General features: G+C 46.7%; 1 protein-coding gene across 4 annotated transcripts in view; it reads right to left on the bottom strand.

Moving 5' to 3' along the window:
• The window catches only part of SCUBE2 (signal peptide, CUB domain and EGF like domain containing 2), a 72087-nt gene extending 45655 nt beyond the window's left edge, over window positions 1-26432 (bottom strand). For all 4 annotated transcript variants that reach the window (XM_037050109.1, XM_037050111.1, XM_037050110.1 and 1 more), the window contains exons 1-7: window positions 26216-26432; window positions 24839-24961; window positions 15196-15321; window positions 10654-10788; window positions 5776-5901; window positions 3079-3195; window positions 2253-2342 (exon numbers count right to left, since the gene is read on the bottom strand). In XM_037050109.1, the coding sequence (XP_036906004.1) occupies window positions 2253-2342; window positions 3079-3195; window positions 5776-5901; window positions 10654-10788; window positions 15196-15321; window positions 24839-24961; window positions 26216-26336 (838 nt within the window). In that variant the 5' untranslated portion in view covers window positions 26337-26432. The remainder of the gene's footprint in view (window positions 1-2252; window positions 2343-3078; window positions 3196-5775; window positions 5902-10653; window positions 10789-15195; window positions 15322-24838; window positions 24962-26215) is intronic.
• Between the last annotated feature and the right edge of the window lie 366 nt (window positions 26433-26798).

The following is a 26798-nucleotide window of genomic DNA, read 5'->3' as shown; positions in this document are numbered from 1 at the left end:
CCAACTCAATCCTAACTGATTTTTGCAACCAGAAGTTATGGAAACTTATTTTCCTGGCACTGGAACCCTGGGCTGGGACTCTTCGCTTCAAAGATATCCCTCCTGAACTTTTTTATTCACCATGCTTGGATGTGGGACCAGCCCATTCTGCATCTCTGCTCCTCCTATCAGTCTGAACAAATGTGGTTTCTTTATTCCATAGTTGTCAGACTTCCATTCAGCTCAATTTCTGATGGTTCTGAATGAGGGTTTTTCTATATTTTAGTTGTAATTTTGATGCGGTTGTGCAAAAAGGCAAGTTGTGTTTACCTGTGCTGCCATCTTGACCAGAAGTCCTCCTTGAGCCAAATTCTCAATAAAAGATGAGAGTAGAATAAAAGGCATTTTCAGGCACGCAATGTTTTTTATAAAGATCTATATTTACCCATGCGAACTAACAAAGGAGAAGACATGGGATCTGTGAAGTGAAGGGAATTTCAGCCTAGGGCTAAAGGGAAAGCCTGGTGAGCCATGTACAGTGGCCCAGAGACAGGCCTCACCAGAGCAAGTGGGAACCTCAGACAAGACTTCTTAAGAAGAAAACGGAGTTGATAAGTTAACTGCTATTTTTGAGCATGTTGAAAAGGGTTCTAGAGCTCTGCTAGGAATTTGCAAAAGAACTGGTAAGAGGTGCTTAGAAAACTAAGCAAATGAAGGAAATATAATCACAGGGCATTACGGGACTCACAGGTAAATCATATTTAGATATGCACAGTCACGATTATGTAAGCATGTAATAGAGTTTAAATCATGATAAAACCATGTTTAGGGTATGGAGGGAGAGAGATGGGGAGGGAGCAGAAGAGAACTTGACTTAGTGTTCTGTAGTAGGAAGTCAAAAGCTAATTTCTAAAACTGACACATCAAGAAATAATGGTATACTATCTCAATAAAAGAGGGAAAAAGAGAAATAACTGCATAGACTTCACTTTTCAGAAACATGGGGAAGGGGAGTCAGGAGAAGAAACAACTAGAAAAATTAAAAATTGTTGCCTCGGGCAAATGGGGTGAAGGAATGGTAAGTTAGGAGACAAGGAAATGATGCATTTCATTACCAGCTTCATGGTAGTAATTAAGTTCTTAAAGTTTTTATATTATTCATATGTACTATTTTGATTTAAGGCAATCAAAAACAATAGTGTCAATAGGGCAGCAAAGAGCTCAGAAATGTTACCCTGCCTGGTGACCAACGGCCGCTCGGTATCTTACCTGACTGCTAAATCCAGAAACTATCAAAAGATAGGTTTTGTTTAAGTCAAGCCAAGCTTCCTCCAGAATAAAAATGGGTCAGAGGGTCTGTCTGATTCCCATGCCCACAGCCGCGGCCTCTACTTCTGCTGTCATCTCCAGCTCCACTGGAGGACCCGCTGGCAGACCCTCTCACACCCCACAGCCAAGTGCCACTCTCCTCCATTCATCTCTCCCAACATTAACATGGGCTGAAGGCAGAAAGAGGAGACTCAGCAGACAAAAATAACAGACCCATCAGTTCACTAAGCTAGGGGCTGCCCAAAGTGCCTCTCTGATCACAGTTACTGAGAAGGAAGGGAACTGAATGCTCCTGACCACCCACTAAGTCCCAGGCGTTGGACCCTGGGCACTTGCGCATAGTAGTATCTTAACTGAGCTTCCTGACAACCCTAAGAGGTAGATCTTATTATATCTATTTTATTTTATTTTTTATCTTCACCTGAGGACATGCTTATTAATTTTCAAGAGAAGGAAGGGAGGGAGAGAAACATCAAAGTGGGAGAGAAACATCGATTGGTTGCCTCTCATGTGCGCTGATGGGGGGATGAACCTGCAACCTAGGTATGTGCCTTGACCAGGAACTGAGCCAGTGACATTTTGGTTTACAGGACTATGCTCCAACTGAGCCTCACTGACCAGAGCTTATTACATGTATTTTAAAGAAAGTCTAGGAAATGGAGGCTCGAGGCAGTTTACTGGGTGCCATAGCTAGCTGGGGGCACAGGAGGACATTAACCCATCTATTCTGCTGGCAGGGCCAGTGCCCTTCCCATAACACAGGGGCTCGGGTGATGGTTAAGCAACAGCAGTAGGTGACGATCAGACACACCCTGGCTTGACAGGAGCTGCTGACCCTCGTCCAGCTGGCCTGAGGGCACCTGGGTCCCAGGCTCAGGCCTGATGTAGCTGGGGAAGGAAACAGACAATGACAGTGGCCAGGGGAGAGTGGGCGAGGTGCCTACCCATGAGCAGCCGCCGTTTCACCCGTTTGTCCCCATCTGCCACCGACGTGGCATTGCTCTCTGTCACCTCCAGGGCGGTGTCCTCTCGCTCTGCAAGAAACACAAAAGAGCACAGTTCTCAGACTGAATGAGTCAGACTATTCATCCCCTGCACAACCACTTCTGCTGAAACCCCAGACATGAGAGCAATGCAAGATATGTGACTGCTCACTCAATAAAAATGTGCGGCAATGAGGCTCTGTGGGAGACGCGGCATGCAAAATGCGTGCAGAGCCTTAGTAAACATTGAGTATGGAAAAGATGTTTGAAGCACATGGTGCTGACCAAAGAGATGCTGGGGAATGCAAGCTCCAGATTCACGCCAATACCCTTAGTCCAGGATGGAAAGAATCTTATAAAATGGAGTTAACAAAGGACACGCCATGACAGATGGGGCAGGCATCCCACCAGGAATATGCAACCCTGGCTCCTGCTGACAGAGAGGCCACTGCGTCATCACAAACCACTAGATTTAACTTCATGTCACCCAAGCCCCTCAGGATGTATTGTCCAGTCTCCCAAACACTAGCTTCAGGAGAAGCCTAGGCCAGGAGAGGTGAAAGGGCTTTCCAAGGTCACACATGGAGAAAGGGACCCCATTCCCTAAACCACCCCCACTGCCACATGTGAAGCAGCATGGAACCATGTGGGGACAAGTGCACTGGAAACACCTGCATTTGGTGCCAAACGCTATTAATAGTTGGTCAGGGTTAGGGGTAGAGTTAGCTAGGGTTAGGACTGGGCAGGCTGGGGTAGACTGTCACCCAGTACAAGGGCCTCCACTCACCGATGCAGCTCCTCCCATCTGTGTGCATCTTGTACTGGGGATGGCAGCTACACTCCGGACCTTCAGCTGTATCCTCACAGGAGTGCTGGCACCCACCGTTCCCATGGTTACAAGTCACTGAGAGGAAAATGAATCAATGCATAAAGCACTGAGATTTCCACACCCAGGGCTATGTCTGTGCCAGAACTCTGATTTTCATTCAGCAAGTATCTGAGCCCCTAGCGTGCGCTGGGCGCTGGGCGCCGGGCAAGGGAAAGATGACCTTGACTCAGACCCTGTCTCTCCATGTCAACAGGTAGTCACAATGTAGAGTGTGGAAACGCCAAATGGCAGATTTGAGCAAAATTATATAGAAGACTGAGATGGGAAGGTGGGGGGTGTAGATACGCATTATTTAGATGAACTCATAACAAAAGACTTGGACTACTGCTTCGCTCTATCAGGAGAAGTTTGCATATTAATACAGCTATACTGGAGCTCTGGGAAACGAAATTGCACTCAAGTCTGGGACAAACAGACAACATTTAATTTGTACAGGCATATAGGAATTCTCTCATCAGATTCCATCTGGATTCGTTAGAAGGAAGGTGGGTAATCAGAGGAAATGGTGATTCTTTGCACACAATTAATGCGATATTAACCAGTAATTACAAAGACTATGTACGAATGCATTGATGACAAGCCAAAAAAATAAAAAGCCAACTACAAAACTGTCTGCTCACCACCAAACAGTGGTTACCTCCGGCAAAGCAAATGGCAGGAGGAAGGTTAGATTTTTCTCTCCACACTTCGGGCTGCTTGGATTCTTACATAGGCACTGTAATTCTTCTAAGTTAAAAGAACTAAATACATATCTGTGGTAAACTTTTCTGTGATCAGAGTTATGTAAAAATTGTGTTACGCCTAAGAACAACTAAATAAGAATATGAAAAAAGTGAAACAACTGGTTATGTGACGGAATTCTGAATCTTTGTTCTCTTTCAAGTATGATTATATTATTGAGCAGTGACATCTTAAAAACATTATATTATTGAGCAGTGACATCTTAAAAACATTTAAAACTTTTTAAAATAAGCTTTCAAGGTATTCTGTTGGCCCCTGAAAAAAATGGAAACGCTGAGTCTCACTGCACAGGTCTCGGAGGATCTGTGTGCTCCTTCGAAGATACCTGGAGCCAGGAGAGGTGGTCCTCACCCTGCCCAGCCACTGGCCGCCCCCAGGGACAGCCTCACTTTTAGGGACCCCGAAAGCCTGTCAGAGCTGGTCTGTGCCCGTGGCACCAGCCTGGTTTGGCAGGCTTCGAGGCTGCACTCTGCTTTGTGATGGAGACAGCGGGAAGAAGTCTCTTACCTGCGGAACTGTCTCATCTCAAATCACTATATTGTACACCTGAAACTAATATAATGTTTTGTGTTGATTATACCCCAATTTAAAAAATAAAAAGAAATGCAGTGACTTAAAAAACAACTGTCTCTTCATCTCCTAACCACGAAGGTCTACTCACTATAAACTACCACCCCTAGCAAACTGCAGGGGTCTCCTAGAAGGCCCACGGCTTTGGGAAGAGTTCCTAAAGGGAAACCCTCAGCGTTTCCTCCGGCACAAATCGTGGTTCAGGAACAGCTTTAATGGCCGGTTGTTTCCTACTGTCCGTTGGTGTTTCATTAGCGCGTGTCCTCGTTGTGGGGCAGCCGTGTCCGGACCATGGACACCATTCGTGGGTCCATTCATCTTAAATGTGTGCACTGAGCACATCCTGTGGCACCAGGAGACTGAGAGAGGAAACAGACAGGGTCCCGGACATGGAGGGCTCCTAGTCGAGGAGAAGCACGTAAACACACAGTGTGACCCAGAGCGCCAGGTGCTGGAAATGACTCTCTGCTGTGGGAGCCAAAAGACCAACAGGGGGCCAGCCAAGCTGGGGCCGTGGAGGAGGATTCTGAGGTAGGATGGTACAGTGGCTACAAGCGCACGCCCTCATGTCAGGCAGACCCACGCTTGGACCCTAATTTGTTCACTTAATCCCTGAGTGACCTTGTTGCTTTAGCTTCTCCACAATGTTCTGCTAAAAGTGAGCCTAATAATACTTTGCTCTTAGGGTGGTGATTATACGAATTAAATAGGACAAGGTACATCTTCTGACAAGACTTTGCAAATAATTAATGCTTCCCCAAAGGTAGACATTACCCTTATCATTTGTAGAAGTCACGCAGGATATTGAAAGTTGAGTGAGAATTCACCAAGCCAGGAAAGGAGTACTTGGAAAAGGCTTGTGGGCATAAAAGAACATGGGCTGTTTTCTGAAAGGCAAAGACTTGGTGTTTGGGGGGTGGGGGGGAAGGTGGGCAAGGCTTATAAAAGAAGCAGGAACCAGGTAGCAAAGAGCTGGGATTGCCCGATGAGGAAATTTGATTCAGTTCTGTGGGAATGGGGATACCCAGCCCCCAACCTCACACTCCTTCCTCTTGAATTTCATTTCCTTCTGATTGCTTACTTAAAAAAAAATTCCCTTCCCTTTGGGAGACTACCCTTGTGCAGTGAACTGAGTGCTCAGTGGAGGTCATTGTCACATACCAGCTGCCTTCCCTGCTGCTGCTGCTGTGCCAGGAGGTGGCAGTTCTGACGCTGGGCTGCTGACACCCACAACCTGTGGGGCAGGCTGGTTCCCAGCACGGGTGTGCACCTGTCTATACTTACAGATGCAGTCTCTCTGGTTCTTGGCCAGCTCGAAACCAGGCCTGCACTCGCAAGCGACACTGCCCCTCGGAGCCTCCTTGCAGATGTGACTACAGCCGTGATTCTTATTCATGCAGCTCAGACCCTCTGCAAAACAGAGCAGCATGTGACCAGGTGTGAGCCTCAGACTTGCCTGCCTGCTCGAGTCTCCAGCAGCCCCATGTTTTAAAAAGTATGTCATTAAAATCAGGGCAGAGACATGAAAAATTCATGTCACACAAAAGATAATATGTCTCAATTCTCAAAAAAAAAAGCAGGAGCCCCCACCGATAAACTGAAAAAAGAGTTCCCATCAAGAGCTCTCTGAGCATGGAATCAGAGCCTGCTGACCCAGGGAACTGGTTACGGAAGCTGATCAAGAATGTAAAGAGGAGAGAAGAGTACCCCTGAGAGAGCCTGCAGGTGGGCTGAGGAGAGGTCCCAATGCTTTCACATACTCTTGCAGATGATCTTCAGAAAATCGGCACTCTCCTCTCTCCCCCCACCAAATCCACATTTGGGTGGTGAGTGTGACTACTGTATTTCGGCACCACCACCATGGTTGCCTGCCCAGGGACCTCTCCTTTGCAACCACCCTGGTCAGTCCCTGGGCTATTCTCTCAGCAAGCTTGGGTCTCAAGCCACTGACAGTGTCATACAACAACAACGTGACAGCAAGGAGCAGAAGGAGACCTCCTGCATGTGGTTTGCTTTGGCTGCTGTGTGATCCTTCAGGCGCACTAGGAGTTTCATTAGGCTCAATCTTGTGGTGACGGTGGTGGGAAGGGGGAGAGGTGGTTATTTTCCTCTATGGTTCAACACACACAGAAATGACGGGGCCGTAGCAAAGCATACGCCCGTGCAGTTCGCCAGCATGGTGCCTCATCTCAAAACCCACTGAGACTCTGCCACCTGCCCGCTCTCCCAAGGAACTATCACCACACCCAAGAGTATTCTCAAAACATCGGCTCAGTCTGCAGTGTTTTACTAATGCGATGCTTCTTCGAGCTTGTGCCATGCAACCCTAAGACACCTTTGAAAGTAGGGATTTTGTTCTCATTGGCTCCCTACTAACAAGACACTTTCTCACATTGGAAGTGACACCATTTAAGCCTAAGTACCAGTGTTTTCATTCAGCTTCTCTAGGGTCCCACACTGTTCTGTGATGTGCCCCGAAACCTTAGCTACTTGGCTCTGAGAAGGTCAAAGTCTCCTCTCTGCCGTTCCACCACGGACCCATTGGTCTATACTGAACTGGGAAAATTGTTTTCATACAAACAGACGTCATTCCCATGTCAACAGATAGCACGACAGTTAATACATCCATACTCTCCTAAAACTATCCTGGTTCCTATCTGACAGTTACGAGCTGTTTGAACCCTGGCCCTCAATCTTCTGGAAGGTGCTGGGACTCGTTCACCCATGCCAGGGGCTGCTGCCAATTAATACAGATAGAGGCTTGCACTGGATCAGTGGAAACCGCTCTTTGCTCTGACTAGTGATTTCTGAAGACGTTATTTTCTCCTGGTGCCGAGACAGCACAGGAGGTGCTTCTGGCATCCTGTCCTGTCCTCCTGGGAAGGCACAGTGAACACTACATTTGTCCTTAGGTCAGCAGAGCATTTGAAATAACAGGCACCGGGCCCTGGCTGGTGAGGTTCAGTTGGTTGGAGCATCATCTGGTAGGCCAAAAGGTCGTGGGTTTGATTCCTGGTCAGGGCACATAAGCTGGTTGCGGGTTCAATCCATGGTTGGGGCACGTACAAGAGGCAACTGATTGATGTTTCTCTTACATCAATGATTCTCTCTCCCTCCCTCCCTTTCTCTCTAAAAGCAATGAAAAACAAATGTCCTTGGGAGAGCACAAAAAACAAATTAAGAAAAAATTAACAAGTGCCAGGAGCACCTAGGGGCACGTGTGCCAGTGCCTGAGAAAAGGGGGCAGTAACACCTGCAAAGTGCCCTCCCCACCCAGGTCGGCTGCTTCTTTTTCTTCTTTTTCACTCTTTACAAGTTCTGTTAAGACTTTTGCCAAGTGACCTTTAGTGCCTCAGAGCAATTCGTTTACACTAGAACTATTTTGCATCAACCATGTGCCAGATGCTATGGAGATAGACAAAAAATTGCCCCGCATGTCCTATCAGAGCTAGACCCAAACTTACCAGGAGACAATGGAGGTTCAAGTGGCTCTGGAGATGCTGAGGGTGTTTCAAGAGGTGACATGAAGCCTTTCAAGGTACCCTGGCTCAAACAAGGCCACTGCTGGTGGGGGAAGGGGGCAGATGGATCTGGTCCAAACTGGGAGGCCCACTGGCCTTGGTCCTGGCTACCCTCCCCCACCAACCCCCAGGGAACCAGCCTGGCCATGGCATTCAGGGATGTTAGTCCACCAGGAGGAAAACAGCTCAAAAACATTGAGAAATGCCCATTTGCGTGGTCCCCAGGCTCGGGGTCTCAATGAAAAAATACTTCTAGAAACCAGATAAAAATATGGCTTGCCAACAGGGCTAGAAGCTTCGCACAAAAGCGTGGGACAGGCCCTGCTGGGGGCACAGCCCCTTCCTCACGACCCTGACGCCTTCCCCACTGCTCTGAAAGGGCAGCAGGACAAACACCTAAAAATATTCTCAGCACAGACAAAACAAAAGAGGAATGCTCACTTTGAGAGCCTGAGCGCCAGTGAATAGGGACAAAGGCGGGCCGATGTCTCTCTCCAGCCTACCCCCATTACATGGGTGAAAACACACGCTCTCTCTGTCAGAGCTTTGGGGTCTCTCGAAATTAAAAAAAAAAAAGAAATCAATGGCTGGAGCTGTCCCTTCGAATCAGCTATTAGGATCCCCTGCGTTGAAGAACAGTTAGCAAACGATTATTAAAAACAACAGTTACACTAGAAAACACTAGCATGCAGTGTTACCTTCTTTTAACCATTTTTTGGAGTATCAACTGTAGGTTTTAAAGTCTATTTTAATACAGTTTCTAAGGGTTTAATATGCATGGCAGGGGGAACCCGAAAGGAGCTTGGGGTTCAGGGCTGTTCTACTGGAAGAGGTGAAGCCTGCTGGGCGGGGCCTCGGCCCGGAGCGCGGAGACCCACTGGCTCTCTCCGACGTGACGTGCGTTTGCCAGGCCGTCAGGTCGAAGCCCAACGGAGAAGCACAGGGAGCGCTTCCAGACCACGATGCAAATTCTTGGAGTTTGGTTTTAGCTCCAGACAAATACGTTCATTTTAAATACTCTTTGGGGGTTCCAAGAATGTCTGAATTGTAGAAAATTAGAAAACGCAGATTGTGGAAGGGAACTGCTTTTGTATTTACTTCTGTTACGAGGAGCCTGTATCTTTAATCGGTCTAGGGGGTTTGCTGGAGGGGGAAAGGGGGCCACCGCTCTGGAAGTGCAAGGTTAGGGGATGAGTATGGCTTTGTGAGTGGGCAGGACGCACACTGGGGGTGTTCAAGCAATGGCTTGACCTACAGGCCACCCCACCCCCAACCCGCGTCCCTGCCTGCCGCCAGAAAAGAAAGCCAGAGTGACTTCTCAGGAAGCAGCTTCTCGGAACCGAAGGGGAGATGCCCTGAGATCAGACCACTCGTGCCGCTGGCCTCTTCATTCCGCTGCGGGGGAGAGGCAGAACTCACCCCAGAGTCCGGACAGACCGGCAGGAAAAGGAAACCCAGCGGCTCCTCTAACAGGGAGACAGGGACCTGCTTGGTCGGAGCCAGAGTGTGAACGCGCAGCTCAAACGCTGCCGTCAGCAGGCCTGGCCGTCAGCAGGCCCGGGCGGTGGGAGCCATGGAGCCCTCCGCCCCCGGGTTTTCTCTGACGGTTCTCAGTGCCCAAACGGGCTTTCTAGTCAGGTACAGGGAAGGAGCCATCATTCCTCGGGAATGAGACAAAAAATCGTCTTCCACAAAGAAACCCTTGAAAAGGCACTGTAACCACAATTAAAATAACAAACCCATAAATCTGTGATTAAATAATAGAAGAACTTAAAATGGCCTCGTTCTTAAGTTATGAAAATGGGTAAGTAGCACATACCAAAAGGAGTTAATAGTCTTAATATTTAGGGCACTTCACTTAAAAACAGGCACAGGCAACCCTGGGAGCAGAAATGCAGCCACCAAAATGTGATTATTTGGCTTACAAAAGAGCAAGAAGAATTAAAAGCACCTCGTTCAGTGAAAAGTGGTGATTGGCCACATGAGCACCCCCATCCTGAGCATCCACTGAACTAACAGAGGAACCAAAAAAGGTACAAACTCAAAGCAGAGAGAAGAAAAAGAAGGCCATCAAAAGAGAAGAGTTTTCTGCAAATTGAGGGAGGAATGGTAAGTGGTGATGTAGAGAGAGCCCCAGCCTAGGGAGGGGCCCCTGCCCGCTGGAGCCTCAGAGGCTTAAGAGTTCAGAAAGGCAAAGAAAGCATGGGGAGGCCCGCTCTAGCTGGGCTGATGACAGAGCAGGGCTCTGGGAGTCTCCACAGGGGGCTCCAGCCCTTCCCACCCGAGCCAAGCAAGGAGCAGGCTCGGTGTGGTGCTGTGGCTTGCAGCACAATTTTGGAAAACTTGGCAGACTGTCCACTTCCCCTGAGATATCTAGTCCTGTTGGAAACGTACTTAATGGAAAGATTAGAATCAGAGAATGAGAGAGTTTGAAGAGACCTCAGAGCTCAGCCACTGGTTTTGCCAGGTGAGCCAGGTGAGGACGGTGCAGCTAAATCAACTCGCCCACAGTCCCCCACTAGCAGAGACTGGGCTACTTTCTATAGCCCATACTTCCCTTCTATAGTCACTGAGGGTGGGGGACCCTCAGATGTGAGCTTCCTCCCCGCCCCCATGCCCACCCACGGCAGAGCAAAAGTACCTTCTGAGCGGTGGATGCACGTGTGCTGATTGTCACTCAGGAAAAACCCCGCCTTGCAGTGGCACTTGTAGCTCCCCATGACGTTGACACAGGTATGCTGGCAGCCGCCGTTGTTCTCCAGGCACTCGTCCACGTCTGCAGGGGGAAGGCTTAGTCTTTGCTTTTGTGACTGTTTCAATACCCCGCCCGCCCGGCAGCTCAGGAACTCCTACTAAGCAGAGATAAGCTTCCTTTTCTAGTCCCTGCATCACAGAAGCTCCAAGAATTGAAGCCAAGGGGGACCCCAGATGATTAACCGACCCTCATGGGTCTGGGGCTCACTTAAAAAAGGCCTTCCACATGCACACGGGATAATCAGTTCAGTAAATATTGACTGAACACCTTCTCTTTCCAAAGCACAGTGCTCGGTGCTCGGGGAGGCGGTAAAACAGAGGCACAGGATCAAATTCCTTCGTTCTAGGAGCCTGCTCTTCAGGAGAGGGAAAGAGACAAGTGTCCAAGTACTTAGGAAATACAGTGAGAAGTGGCACAAAGGAAAAGGAGGTCACGTGTGGTTGTGTGTCGGGATGGGTTTTGTGGGAAAGCTGGTGAAGGACAGGCCCTGTGGGATTCCTTCCGTTACAAAGCAGGAGGAGGGCTTCTAGGCAGAAGAAGGAGCACTGGTGGGAAAGCTGGGAGCACAGAGTCTGTTCACAGAACAGTGGGTTGTTTCCCTGGGCTGCAGCTGGGGTACACGCAGGGAAGTTACATGAGACAGAGTTGGGAAGATCGATTTGGGGTCACACTGCAGAGGACTTTGAGTAACAAGCAGAGAAGGTCTACTTTATGTGGGAGGCACTTGGAGCAGAGGTGACGCGGTCAGACCCTCGTGTGGAAAAGAACAAGGCAGCAGCTGAGGGAAGGACAGGAGCGAGGGGAAGAATCAAAAGCCTGGGAGTCCAGCTTCATGCAAGAGTCTGAAATTGCCATGCCTGGTGCCAGTGGGGGACTGACCTGGGGCCTGGCAGTGGGATGCCTAGGAAGGAGGAAATAAAAGAGGACTGTGGACAGGTGCCTGCCAGACAGGGAGCCATGTGGGCCTGCGGTGGGGTGGCCAAGAAACGTGAGCAAGAGCAGCACTGGGTATAGAGATGGGGGTGGAGGTGTGGCTGGCTCCCACCCGGGGAAGGGAGGTGATAGTGTGAGATGCTGGCGCTCAGGCATAGGTCTGTAGGTCTGTCTGGTGGTGGGAAACCTCCCCCTGGTATATTGTACAGACAGCCCTGAAACGCACTTACTTGTGGTGGCCTGATCTAGGAGAGTGTACCTGACAAAGCCCAAGGCAGGAGTGTGGGGAGGGGGAGAGGGGAGCAGAAAGGGGGCACCAGAGATAGAATTGGGGGAAATACCAGGGGCAGACAGACGTAGAGGAGACAGCAGGAGCCCCAGAGAAGGGGCCATCAGGAACACGGGGAGGGAGAGGCCTCGCCCAGGGCCATACCGCCAGGGTGGGGTTAGGGGACTTTCCTGCCACTGAGTTGCATGCACGTGGCTCCATCAATACACTTACCGCCCTGCATTCCCCCAAACTGTTTTTTTTATTTGTACTTTTTGACCTATCACAGTCTTTTACTTATCCATCTGCACCAGACTGCAAACTCCTTGAGGCCTGAAGTTTGTGTTTCACTTACCGGAACCTGTTTCTTCACTGGAAGGTGCAGCTGCACCTGAACTGTTCAATGCATGAGCAGGCCAAAGAGGAGGAAACTTCCAGAAAAGTCTCAGATATGACAGAGGCTCAAGGAGAGGCTGATACAAAAGCAATTTATTTTCTCCAGCCTGATTTCCCATGGGCCTATCACTAGCTCCTGGGCACATCCGTAACAAGAAAATTCCCATTTAAATATCTGTTATCTGGTTTCAAGCTTCAGATCTTACAGTCATTGGTCTTCCCACACTACCGAGCAGATGCCTTTCTAAACTGATGGGACTCGAGCCATCCCCTGAAGCCTAACAAACTTGCCCCTCTTTGCTCCAAAGGGTGAAGGGAGCACATTCCAGAGGATGAGCCACGCTGGAACACACCTGGCCTACGTGTTCCTCAGTGAGGGCTCGCGGTGCCCCGGAGAGATCTGCCTCCCTGAACACCAAGCCCTGGATTGCTTTTGGGTAAAGGTGTGCTCTCCTCTGAGCTGTCACACTGCACCCCACGTTTAATCACTATTCCTTTTCTCCAAGGCGATTAGAAATGTGTCACTAACTTGGGTGATACACTCTGACTGAATTAATGCAAAGTGTGTGTGTTCACATACACACATGTATAACACTAGGTTGGTGAGTTTCTCCAGACTAGAAAACAGTATTTTACAACCCTGGCTGCAGTTTAGAACCCTGCGGCCTGGACCCACCTCCTGAGACACTAATAGAAGAAGTCTTGGAAGCGACCTTGGCCATGGTGTTGTTTTAAACTTCCTAAGTGCTTTCAATGTGCAGCCAGCGTGGAGAACCGCTACCACAAAGCCGAAGAGCTATGCCCCGCTTCCAGACACTCAGCAAATAGAAACTGAATTCAGGTGGGGTGAGCAGCGTGGAAGAGCTGCGTTTCGTTTTTCAGACGCCCAGGCAATCAGATGTTGGAGGACTCTGGGGTCAGTGCCAGAGCTAAGTGGTGTTTGTGCTTCGTCAATTCTGGCTAATATATTTGTGGCTAATGTGTGGTTATGGGGCCCGAGGAGCGGTGAGGGCTCTTCCCAGATAACACAGGAAACTGCCACTCCTGAGAAGTCCTGGCTCTCGGCTTCTTTCTGCTCACAAAATGCTTCCACCTTTCAAGTCTAACTGGCAGAGAAGTCTATATATGCTGGTCTTGCTCTTAACGTACCACTTTATTTTCTCAGGCCTTTTTTAAAAAGAATATTTAGCCTGTTCAGTATAGTAAGCAGATGCTCTGGGTCTTCCTGCAAGGCAGATCCTTGCTACCAAGCCCACAAAGAGACCCCAGGATGGAAACGGAGAGGGTTTGCTGAAACGTGTGTTGGCAGCCAGGCAAGGAAGACTCCGGGCCTCAGGATTCTGTGCAGGCCTGTACTCAGAACCACCCCACCCAACGCTGGCCCCGGCCCTTAACACCTGGCCAGGGTGGCTTCTCGTTCTTTGGAAGCTCACACCTCTCCAGGCTACAGGTTTGAGCACAACTGTGATGGTGGGGAATGCCACCAGAGACCAGTCCTCAAAATGCCACTGCTGGCAAATCAAAGGGAAATGTGAAATTTCCTCCAGAAAATGGTAAAAACAAAACCAAAATCAAAAACTAAAAACCCCCAAACCTCCCCCCCCCAAAAATGCAGAAACATACCGTATGCTTCCCAACAAATTAAATACTAAAAGTGCTTTTCTGTTTTCAAGTTTTTCGTTCATCTCAGTGTATTGCTTCTCTCAGGACTGCTGCCCTGATGTGCCTGTTTTGGGGACGGTGGCCTAGAAAGCCTGGAAAGGCTTAGTGAGCCTCTGGCCCTCAAGCGAGCCAAGGGACCTGACCCAAAGCCTCACCTCTTCTACAGCAAGGGACAGAGTTTACATCAGGATGAGGCTCCAGCTGACACTGGACTGGTTAAAGGTCATATGAGGAGTAAGTCCTAAAGGAAAATGTTTCACAAAAAACAAGTACCCTGCCCTTACTTATCTGTAACTTTGACACTGATCTGAAAGCATTTGATCACGTGGCTCTTCCCACTGCATTGTGAGGGAGCACAGAGTCAGGGCCTGGCTTAAGTTGCTCCTTGGTCATCCAAGGGGACATCAGTGAGTCAGCCCCATGGGGGGTCACCAGTGTCCACAGAATCTGATGCTGTCATCTGTCCTCTCTACAACTGATGACACCAGCCTCAACATGCAAACAGGCCACCAATACCTGCCTGCCAGGTGTACTGCATCCTCTAAGACTACCCGGCACTCAGCCCTATCCAATTGCTTGCTATTTCTAAGTTCTGTTTTATTCCTGGCATAAGAAAACGAGGTAAACATCTCTCTTTGCAGTCCCTAACTCAGGGGCTCAAACTCCACCAGATGCTTCTATTTAGTAGAATACTAGGAGGATGTTGATGGAAAAGTGCTAGTTGAACTTCTGTGTCAAATAAAAAAAAAAGAAGAGGAATCTACCTGGATGAGATTCAAGCACACACTTGGAGTCTTCAGGACAAAGCAGTTTTACCAGATTCTAGAACAGAGATACTTACAGCATTGAAGAAACGGTTAAAAGTCCAGACTCTTTTATCACAAAATCAAAGATCTGACAGGTGACAAGACAATGCTAGTAAGTCAATAACTAGTAATGACAAAGCCCGCCCACCTCTGTGGACCGATGGGGGATTTAGATTATGAATGATCACAATAAAAACTAAAACCCTGTGCCTGGTTTTCTGTCAGAGGGTGTGATTTCTAGGGGGCTAGACAACGCAAGTGTCTGATCCCCTTTTTTGTTTTAATGAGTATTTCATCAAAGGAAAAACAGGGTGGGGTGCCAGAGGGTAGAGGAGAATTGCCATTCCCAACCGTTTTCCTTACCAAGACAATTATGTCCGTCATGAGCCAACATGAAGCCATCAAAACAAGTGCAGCGGTAATTGCCTGGAATATTCAAACAGTCATGGACACAGCCTCCTCTGAGTTCGTTTTCACATTCATCAATGTCTGAGAAATAAAAGAGAAGTCAACCAGACAGATGCTATTTCTTTACTATGAAGGAATATACATTTACCTTTAAACCGGCCATTGACTTCTAGGAATCTACCCTGAAGATACATTTCCAACAACCAGAAAATAAATATACAAAAGATTATCCACTGCAGCATTTGTAATTACAAAGTACTAAAAGCAACATAAATGCCCATACACAGCAGAGTTTTGAAGAATTATGGTACACTCACTCAATGACGTTCCATGACGCTGTTAAAAAAACAATAAGATCCCTATGACCTGATTTGGAGTGATTTCTAGGATATACTATTAAATAAAAGAAAAATGCAAGTGTATCTATGGTATGTTACCTTTGTGTAAAAAATAAAAGAATACAAAAAACATATGTGAGAAATTCCAACATGGTTTATTTTTTTTACAGAACTTTATAAGATTATCCTAAAATTTATATGAAAATGCAAAGAGAAGAACAGAAACAATTTTGAAAAAGGAAAACTGGAGGACTTTCACTTACTATATAGTTACAGTTATCAAGAGTATGGGCATAAAGAGAGACATACTGATCAATGGGACTGAACTGAGAGCCTGGAAATAAACACTTATATTTATGCTCACTTGATTTTAGACAAAAGTGCTAAGACAATTTGTCAGGAGAAATGATAGTCTCTTCAGCAAATGGTGCTGAGACTATTAGATACCCATATGCAAAAAGATTAATTTAGACCCTTACCTCACACAATATGTAAAAATCAACTCAAAATGGATCAGAGACCTAAATGTAAGAGCTAAAACTATAAAGCTTTTAAGAAAAATTATAAAGTTTTTATGAGAACATGTTTGACTCCTTGGGTTAGGTAAAGTTTTNATTTTGAAAAAGGAAAACTAGAGGACTTTCACTTACTATATAGTTACAGTTATCAAGAGTATGGGCATAAAGAGAGACATACTGATCAAGGGGACTGAACTGAGAGCCTGGAAATAAACACTTATATTTATGCTCACTTGATTTTAGACAAAAGTGCTAAGACAGTTTGTCAGGAGAAATGATAGTCTCTTCAGCAAATGGTGCTGAGACTATTAGATACCCATAGGCAAAAAGATTAATTTAGACCCTTACCTCACACAATATGTAAAAATCAACTCAAAATGGATCAGAGACCTAAATGTAAGAGCTAAAACTATAAAGCTTTTAAGAAAAATTATAAAGTTTTTATGAGAACATGTTTGACTCCTTGGGCTAGGTAAAGTTTTCTTAGATATAACACCAAACACAAAATCCATACATTTAAAAATTTATGAACTGGACTTTATCAAAATTAAAAACTTTTGCACTTTAAAAGACATCATTAAGAAAATGAAGACAGGCCACAGTTTGGTAGAAAATACATGCAAATCACATGTCTTATAAAGCACTTACAAAGAACTCTTACAACTCAGTAACAAAACAAACAATTTGGCTTTAGAATGGGCAAAGATTTGAACAGACATTTTACCAATGAAGACATGTGAATGACTAATATGCCCATGAAAAGATGCTCAAAATCCTTAATTATTAGGGTAACCCAAATTAAAACCACAATGCGATACCATTTCACACGCACTAGAATAGTTATAATTAAAAAGACAGACAATGACAAATATTGGCAGAGATGTGGAGAAATAGGAACCCTCATACAATGCTGATAATGATAGAAGACAGCACAACCACTTTGGAAAACAATTTGGCACTTCCTTAAAAAGGCTGAACATTAATGTATCATATAACCCAGAAACTCTACTCCTAGGTGTATATCCAAGAAAAATGTCACATTATGCCCACACAATGACCTGCAGGTGAATTTTCATAGCAGCATTATTTACAATAGCTCCAACGTAGAGGTAACCCACACATCTAGAAACTGCTGAATGTATATCCATACATACAAAATATAATACCCATACAAGGGAACACTAGTCAACAGTGAAAAGGAATGAAATGCCAACAAGTCTCCAACACAGATGAGCCTCAGAAACATTATGCCATATGACAGAAGACAAATGAAAGGACCACATATATTGTTTGATTCTATTTATATAAAATGTCCAGAAAAGGCAAATCTACAGAGACAGAAAACAGAGTAGCAGTTGCCTGGAGTTGGGGCTGGGAACGAAGATTAACTGCACATGGCATGAGGGATCGGACTGAGGGGAGGAAAATGTCAGAAAACTGTATGATGTAATGGTTGCAAAACTCGGGTAATTTATCCCAAATCATTGATTTGTACACTTATTTAGAACTGGTGAATTTTACAGTACACAAATTATAACATTAAAGTAATTAAAATAAAATACACATTTAGCTGCCCATTTGCATAAAAGAAGGCTCCCAGAAACAACAGAGATGGCGACCCACAGTGTGTGGGAAAAGGGGTGGAGACAAGGAGAAATGGGAACAGGGTAATAAGAATAGGAGGAAGGAGTCACTCTTCTCTGAGTTTTTATATAACTTTGGCTCTCAGAACCATAGTGATATTTTGCATATACACATGAATACATAGATACCTACAAACGAATGCTCACCCCAGGAAGCGAGGGTGAGATGAAGAGAGAAATAAAAAATGGAATACAGATTTCCAGTCAAGATGGAGTTACAGGTAAACAGAACTTGCCTCCTCACACAACCACAGCAAAGATTACAACTAGGCTATAAAACAAATATCACCCAGAATCCTCAGAAAATCTAGCTGTATGGAAGTTTGACAACCAAAGAATTAAAGAAGCCACATTCATCCAGATGGGCCACATTACTAAGACAGGGAGTCAAAGCAGCTCTACCTAATACACAGAAACAAATACAGGGTGGCTGCCAAAATGAGAAGACAAAGAAATATGGCCCAAATGAAGGAACAGAACAAAACTCTAAAAAAAGAACTAAACCAAATGGAGATAAGCAATCTATCAGATGCAGAGTCCAAAACGCTGGTTTTTAGGATGCTCAAGGAACTCATTGGGTACTTCAACAGCATAAAAAAGGCCCAGGCAGAAATGTAGGTTACACTAAGTGAAATAAAGGAAAATTTACAGGGAACCAACAGTGGAGGAGATGAAGATGAGAATAAAATGAATGATCTGGAGCATAAGGAAGAAAAAAACATTCTATCAGAACAGCAAGAAGAAAAAAGAGTCCAAAGAAACGAGGATAGGCTAAGGAGCCTCTGGGACATCTTCAAGTGTACCAACACCCAAATCATAGGGGTGCCAGAAGGAGAAGAGAAAGAGTAAGAAATTGAGAACTTATTTGAAAAAAATAATAATAGTCAATTAATATTCAACAGAGAAAGCAAGCATATACAATGGGTTAAAAATAGTTTATTCAATACATGGTGTTTGGAAAATTGGATAGACACATGTGGAAAAATGAAATTATATCACCGTCTTACACCACACATAAGAATAAATTCAAAATGAATCAAAGACTTAAATATTAGACCTGAAGCCATAAAAATCCTGCAAGAAAGCATGGGCAGCAAAATCTCAGACATTGCTTATAGTAGTTTTTTATCGAATAGATCTCCCCAGGCAAGGGGAACAAAAGAAAAAATAAACAAATGGGATTACATCAAACTAAAAAGTTTTTGCATAGCAAAGGAAATCATCAACAAAATAAAAAGACAACCAACGGACTTGGAGAGTATATTCACCAATATATCTGATAAGGGGTGAATATGCAAAATGTATAAAGTACTTACAAAACTCAACACCAAAATAAACAAAAAACCCAATTTAAAAATGGGCAAAGGACTAGAATAGACATTTCCCCAAAGAAGACATACACATGAATAGACATATGAGAAGATGTTCAACATCACTAATCATCAGAGAAATGCAAATTAAAATCACAATGAGATACCATCTCCCACCTGCCAAAATGGCTATCATCGATAAATCAACAAACAAGTGCTGGCGAGTATGTGGAGAAAGGGGAACCGTTCACATTGTTGGTGGGAATGAAGATTGGTGCAGCCATTATGGAAATCAGTATGGAAATACCTCAAAAATTAAAAATAGAACAGCTTTTTGACCCAGCAATCCTACTTCTGGGAATATACCTGATGGAACCCAAAACACTTTTTCAAAAGAACATAAGCACCCCTATATTCAGTACAGCATTATTTTTAACCACCAAGATATGGAAGCAGCCCAAGGGTCCATCACTAGATGAGTGGATAAAACAACTATGGGACATGTACACAATGGAATACTACTCATTCATAAAAAAGAAGAAAATTTTACCCTTTGTGACAGCATGGATGGACCTGGAGAACATTATACTGAGTGAAATAAGCCAGTCAGAGAAAGACGAATACCATATGATTGTATTCACGTGGAATCTAATGAACAAATTGAACTAACAAGCAAAACAGAGACAGACTCATAGAGGGCACACAGATGACAGCTAGTAGGGTCGGGGGGAGTGAGGGGTTGGAGGGATTGAGCAAAAAGGAAAAAGGACTCATGGGACATGGACAACGGTGTGGTGACTGCTGAGGGGAAGAAGGTATAAAGAGCCTAAATGGTAATGGAAAAAGGTACAATAAAGATTAAATTTTTCTAAAAAGAAAAAATAATGAAAGAAAACTTCCCTAATTTCATGGAGGAAATAGTCATACAAGTCCAGGAAGCACAGAGAGTCCCAAACAAGATGGATCCAAAGAGGAACACACCAAGACACATTATAATTAAAATGCCAAAGATTAAAGATAAAGAGAGAATCTTAAAAGCAGCAAGAGAAAAGCAGAGAGTTACCTACAAAGGAGCTCCCATACAATTGTCAGCTGATTTCTCAAGATAATTTGCAGACTAGAAAGGACTGGCAAGAAGTATTCAAAGTGAAGAAACGCAAGCACCTACAAACTAGATTACTCTATCCAGCAAAGCTATCATTTAGAATGGAAGGGCACATAGTGCTTCGAAGACAAGGTAAAATTAAAGGAGTTCATCCTCACCAAGCCATTATTATATGACATGTTAAAGGGTCTTATTTAAGACAAAGAAGATCAAAACTATGAACATTAAAATGGCAATAAATTCACAACTATCAACAACTGAATCTAAAAACTAACCAAGCAAGCAGAACAGAAATGGAATCATAGGTATGGAGATCATTCGGAGGGTTATCAGTTGTGAGGGGAAAGGGAGAGAATGGGGAGAAAGGTGCAGGGATTAAGAAGTACAACTTGGTAGGTACAGAACAGACAAGGGGATGTTAAGAACAGTATAGGAAATGAAGAAGCCAGAGAACTTATATGCATGAGCCATGGACATGAACCAAGTGCAGAGAGTGATGGAAGGAATGAGGGGGTGCTGGGTGGAAGGAGGCAAAAGGGGAGACATTGGGACAACTGAAATACATAATAAATAAAATATAATAAAAATGGAATACAAATAGAAACAAGTGAATACACTGTATTGTAAATGAATAATATAACCACACTGAAGGGAATGAGGAAGAAAAGCACTAGCCTAAGTAACTCTGGGAAACAGTATCTTGACTTGCTGTTGTAAGGTTAAAAATGAAAACAGTTGTATACAAATACTGTACTCTAGTAAACCTATGTTACTCATAGGATTATAGATTGGTAATTCTGTAAGTACTTCATTTGTATACTAGGACTGAACAAACAGGTAAATATATTGCAATGAAAGCCAAGTTTCTCACAGTTGGAGAAAGAAGTTGTTAATAAACTAAGAGGAATGTTAGAATGAATCTTGTTATTGCTGACCACAGTAGCAGTGTAATTCACAATAGAAACAGATAGATAGATAGATAGATAGATAGATAGACAGAGAGACAGATAGAATAGAGCCGTAGCCGATGTAGCTTGGTGGATAGAGTGCTGGCCTGGAACCGAAGGGTGGAAAGCCAGTTTGATTCCCAGTCAGGGCACATGCCTGGGTTGCAGACCAGGTCCCCACTAGGGGGCCTCCAAGAGGCAACCACATACTGATGTTTCTCTCCATCTCTTTCTCCCTCCGGTCCCCTCTCTTTAAAAATAAATAAATAAAATATTTTTTAAAAAGAAATAGAGATGTGTATGTATTTTGTAGCCCTGTCCTCTGTAGCTAGGTTCCTCTGAGAGGACCTAGGCACAATCACCCCAGTAACAATGAAAGCATCAACCATCCAAATCTTGGTTTCTATATACCATTTTCCAATAAAAGGAACCATAGCTGCTTGGAGAAGTGGTTGATTCCATGGTTGAGGAGTGGAAAATAAAAGATGAGTCTGGAGCATCTTGTGGCACCAGAAAATTAGACATTTTTCACAAAAAGGACAGGGGCAGATGAAAAGGCCCAAGGACAGCATGTGATGGAGCTCCCCGTGGCTAAAGCCGAAACAACTTGAGCCAAAAATAAATAGCTACACATAATTAAATAAATACCCATGAGTACATACTGGTTTAAATGTACAAACACACAAATCCATGCATAAATGAATGGGGGAGAGGGAATGTTCCTTACAGGAGAATCCCAGTTTAACAGCCGTATAAAGAAGAAGGGAAACACAAAATTACCAGGAAGCACACATCCCAGTAACAGTTGTTGCAGGAAGACCCACAGTTGGATGCTGAAAACAGCGGGCGAAGGTTTGACAAGAAACAGGATACTAACAAAGGTTGAAAGCATTGGCCCCAAGACAAGTACCTACTGAAAGAGAAAAAACACTACCTGCGGTGGGGGAACCCAAGACACACCTCCGATGTCCGGTGACCAACCCTGACAGCGCTGTTAACGCGATGACGCTGTGTGCCCCCAGGTGATGGCAGCGGGCACTTCCGCAGCAGCCTTGGCAAAAGCTTTACTTCTGTGTTACTCCAAACAAGTAACCTCAGTCTTACCATGATAAAACTCAGGTAATTCTCTTATCTTTTTAATCCCTGCTCTATCAACTCTTACCATAAGAATATAGAAGGCAAAACAGAAGAATTTACAAGTACTCATCACACCCATCCCTATTCTGAGAGACCAGGAAAGACTAAGGAACTGACGCCCACGGGAGGAGACACAGGAGAAAAATGATCAGTGTGATGTGGGACTTTGAGTTGGATCCTTTGGGGGGGGGGGGATCCTGGGCAGGGGTTGGATCCTGGGCGAGGGATGGCTGGGGGAGGTTGCAGTCTGGGGAGTGGAGGTGAGAAGGGTGGGTTGAGGAAGAACATTAAAAAAAAACTGATGAAATCTGAATAAGGTCTATAGTTTAGTTAATAGCATTGTGAAAATGCTAATTGCCTTGTTTTGATACTGTATTATGGTTGCATAAGCTATTAATATTTGGGTGGGTAAGATAAGTAAAGGACACATGAACTCTGCACCGTTTTTGTAAGTTTTCTGAAGCCTGAAACAATTTTTAAGTGAAAAGTTTTTAAAAAAATATAGCTCTTATACAAAGGCCAAGTTAAGATTCATCTTTACTAAACTTAATTTAGTTCCTGAAACTGAGAAGTAAGGACCATACAATGAATACTGATCACTGAAACGTCCCCTCCCTGAAGTCTGAGATGTAAGCAAAGATCACGTAGAACAAAATATCTTTTATTCAAAGCCATTTGAGAATCACATCATTTTCAAAAATACTATTCAGGGCCCATACTTTCATATATCCAATACTTTGGCAGAAGAAACTTTGTGGGTGATAAAATTCTGTTCACTCGGAGTAAACCTAGTTCCCATCCTTGAACACAGACAGAAGCAAATGATACCGACGACTGGACCCAAGAGGCTTAAAAACAGATAAGCCAAGAAACACACATAAAGCAGTTATATCTTTGAAACTCTGCAATTCCCCTAATCCTGGACTCCCAGACCAAGAAATCCAAACTAAACAGAGACATCCTTACCAACGAGATTTATAAATACTACAAGTATTCAAAGAGCAAATGCTCTAGGGCTTTTGTTTAAAATGCAAAGAATGTATGCTCTTTGTTCGTGGTGATTACCTGTGGCTAAAGGAAAAGGAAGGTCTAAATTTTCTTTTTCTTACACTTTTGTGTCATCTGACTTTTTCTAAGCAAATGCAATATATAAAAGCAACAATACCAGTGAATCGTTAGTTATTTTAAACTAAATAGTAGACTTTTCAACTATAAACTGTTAGCAATTCCATTTTATTTGCGATATGTCAAACCCGACAGCTAAGAATAAGGTAACTTGGCGCTTGCCACTTCAATATCATTTACTAACATGTACTTTACCCCAAAGAAACCCTGGCATGGTTCCTACCCTCAAAGAGAACACAGTGACCAGAGGACGCAGTGAACATTAAACATTTTGTCCCCAAGCAGAGTGCCAATATGTGTGCACTCCAGTACAGCACATAAAGTATGTAATATGGTAAGGATGTGGTGTGGAGGAACCGGCAGACAGACGTTTCAGGGAGAGGCAGCCTTCTGGCTTCCCTTCATGAAGGGCAGATAGAGAGATGGTCGTCTGTCTCTGGGAAGGTATGAACTTGGAGAAGCAGGAGGGCTTTATGGATGGACCACCAACCCCACTTGCTGAGAACACGATCAGGAGCCAGCCTCCTCAGATGGAAGAGCCGGGAGTTTTGCTCCTCAACAAAAAGGAGACTGGAAATATTAGGCTCTCACCCAACCAAAGAGGGACACCAGGAGGGTAAGTGACTAAAAGAGACATGAGGCCAGGGACAGGGCTAGAGTAAAGAGCTGGCTCTCCTTTCCCGGCAGGCTAATTGTGTGAGCACAGCCACAAGTCCCTACCCTGATTCCCCTGGGCCCCGGTGTTCTCATCTGCTCATGGGACTGGCCCAGAGCTCCCTGAAAAGCCCTCCCAACTCCACCATGCTGTGATGTCCATCCTCAGGAACAGCCTCCTCCTAGCAGCGTCCCGTCTCCAGCTAGTCCTGCACTTCGCAGTTCATGACACAGAGCTAAATCCCCCAGTGGCCCAGAACTCAAACTGGCAGAGACCTGGAGGTCTAAGGGCTTAAAACACGTTGCACACATCTTCCCAGGGTGAACCTGCAGCTCCAAATGAGGCAGACCCTTGGTGTGGCTCTAAAGCTTGGAAGGTCACAATGCCGAACTGCCCAGGGCCGTGGACAAGATGGAGCCTCCAGCACCTGCCGGGAGGGCAGCACTCTGGCTCTGGGACTTCAGAGAGAAGGTGCAAGCTGCCCCAGGGAAGAGCAGGACCTGCCCTGCTTCGGCAGGCACAGCCCTCCTAATCAACATAACGAGGCTGTTGACTTTCTGCCCCCAAACTGAGTGACACTAAAGATACTACAACACCTCTTTTACAAAGGATGTTTCAGAGCCAGGAAACACTGTATAGTCAGCTCTAGGGAAGCCCTGATGTTTCCAGTTCTTTAAGGATCTGAAATGCATTTCGGAGAGTGAGGATATGACTTGGGGGAAGGGGCAGCACTTTCACCCACATTAGTGACCACTACAAAAGCAGAGGAGCAGGGTCCACCCTTGCTGGCCCACCCACCGCCAGCCCCCAAGACACTTACCCTCGCACTGCCTGCCCTCCCCTTGGTAGCCAGGCTTGCAGGAGCACTTGTAGGAGGTGAGCGTGTTCTGACACAGGGCATTGGTGTGGCAGTCATCTAGCCCTTGGGCACACTCATCCACATCTGCAAAAGAGCACAGCCGCTCCTGGTGTGATACCCAAGCCCTGTGGGACCTGGCCTTGGCTGCTCTCCTCCACCATCTCCCACCAGCCCACTCTACTTCACTCCTCACCAGCTGAACTGCTTGGGAGCCCATGGGATGAACCATCACTCGCAGGCGCAGTTCTAGAAACAGCCTGACACTCTGCCTGGAATACTCCCCACCCTTACTATGTGCCTTCAAGACTCAGCTCAGATCCACCTCTTCCAGGAAGCCTGCCATGACCCCCAAGGATAGGTGAGGTATCCCCCCAAATGTGCTCCTGTATTTATCTCCTTTTGTAGCACAAATCACACACCGTTGTCACTTTTTCCTGCCTGTCTCCCTCTCCAGAAAGTGTCCTGATTATAGACTGGGCCATGCCCCCATTGCCTGGCACACATGTGGGCAATAGTAAATTCCTGCTGAAAGAAAGGTCGAGGTGGGGGAAAAGCTCTGCAAGCTGACTGGCGTCTGTCAGCTTTCTCCTGGGGCGGGGGGTGGAAAGCTTGCCCTGGGCTCTGAGCTCACCACCCTGGGCTCTCAGATGATGCCAAGAGGGGAATGGTACCCACCCGATGCACAACTGCTCACCCTCCCAACCTGGACATCGGCCTTGGCAGAAGTATTTCCTGGGTTGATGCCAATCCAGGATGTTGATTAAAAACAAAAGTTTTGAAAGTATGGCAAGTCCAGTTAGAGTACTTATCTATGTCTGGCCAAAAGCCAGGCTGGTTGCTGCTTACGGGTATTCCGGCGGGTATTCCAGCAAATAGAAGTCCCGGGAGCCGACCCCGAAGCCCTCGGGAGAACTCCGCGGCCCCCCAAAGAGCAGGATCAAAGCTGCTACGATCTAATGATGTGCCCTGGCCGAGGCCCTCAGTTTCCCCATCTAGACGAGTCGGAGCTGGACCCGAGACTCCGACGCCTTCCTCCCTGCTCAGCTGGAGCTCTCGGGGACCCCGGGAGGCAGGGACGCGGCAGGAACTGTCATCAGTCCCGGGTCCGGGTCCGAGGCCGGCGCAGCACCCAGGCCCTGGGCCTCTAGCCCCAGCGGCCGTGGCGCTTCGGCCTGGCCGGAGGGTGGGGGCTCCAGGGCAGCAGCGGGGGCCACGCGGGGCTCCCGAAACCCCGCCCACGGACCAGCCCACCCGCTGGGGCGACCCTACTCCGGGGCCCAGGACACCCTCCCCGGCGCCGCCCCGCCTGCCAGGTGCGCCCCGCGCCAGGACACTCACCCTCCGGCGGCCCCGGGGCGCGGCCCGGGCTGGGCAGCACGGCTGCGGTCAGCAGCAGAGGCAGCAGCAGCGGCAGCAGTGCCCGGGCCGCCCCCGGACAGCAGTGGCCCGCGGCCCCCATGGAAGGTGCGGTGGCTGCGCACAGAGGCTGCGGCGCGCGGGCGGCGAGCACGGCAGCGGCTTGGGGAGGTGTGTGCGGGCGCCCTGCCCGCGCGCTGACACCCCCGGCCTGGCCCCGCCCGGCCCCCGAGCCCCGGCCTCATTTTCACACGGTCCTCCCCGGCCGGGGGCGGGCGGCGCGGGGGCAGTGCCGCCCCTCCAGGCCCCTTCCCTTCCCCCTCCGTCGGGGCGCAGGGGGCGCGGCCAAGGCGGCCCGAGGGCCGCGGTCAGCCCTCCGGGGGCGGCCCCGTGCCCCCCCCCCTCCCTACGCAGGCCCCGCGCCAAAGCCCCAGCTCCCGCACTCCTGTCCCGCTCCTGCCCCCGACGAGCCTCTGGCGCTGCCGCTTCGCAGTGTCCTGCAACTTGACACAGTCCCTCTTGACACCCCCGGCCTGGCCCCGCCCGGCCCCCGAGCCCCGGCCTC

Source organism: Sturnira hondurensis, unplaced genomic scaffold, assembly GCF_014824575.4.
Source record: "Sturnira hondurensis isolate 20B ecotype Veracruz unplaced genomic scaffold, ASM1482457v3 Scaffold0006505, whole genome shotgun sequence".
Lineage (NCBI taxonomy): Eukaryota > Metazoa > Chordata > Mammalia > Chiroptera > Phyllostomidae > Sturnira > Sturnira hondurensis.
The sequence above is the reverse complement of the archived record's forward strand: the minus strand, read 5'-3'. Positions and strand labels throughout refer to the sequence as shown.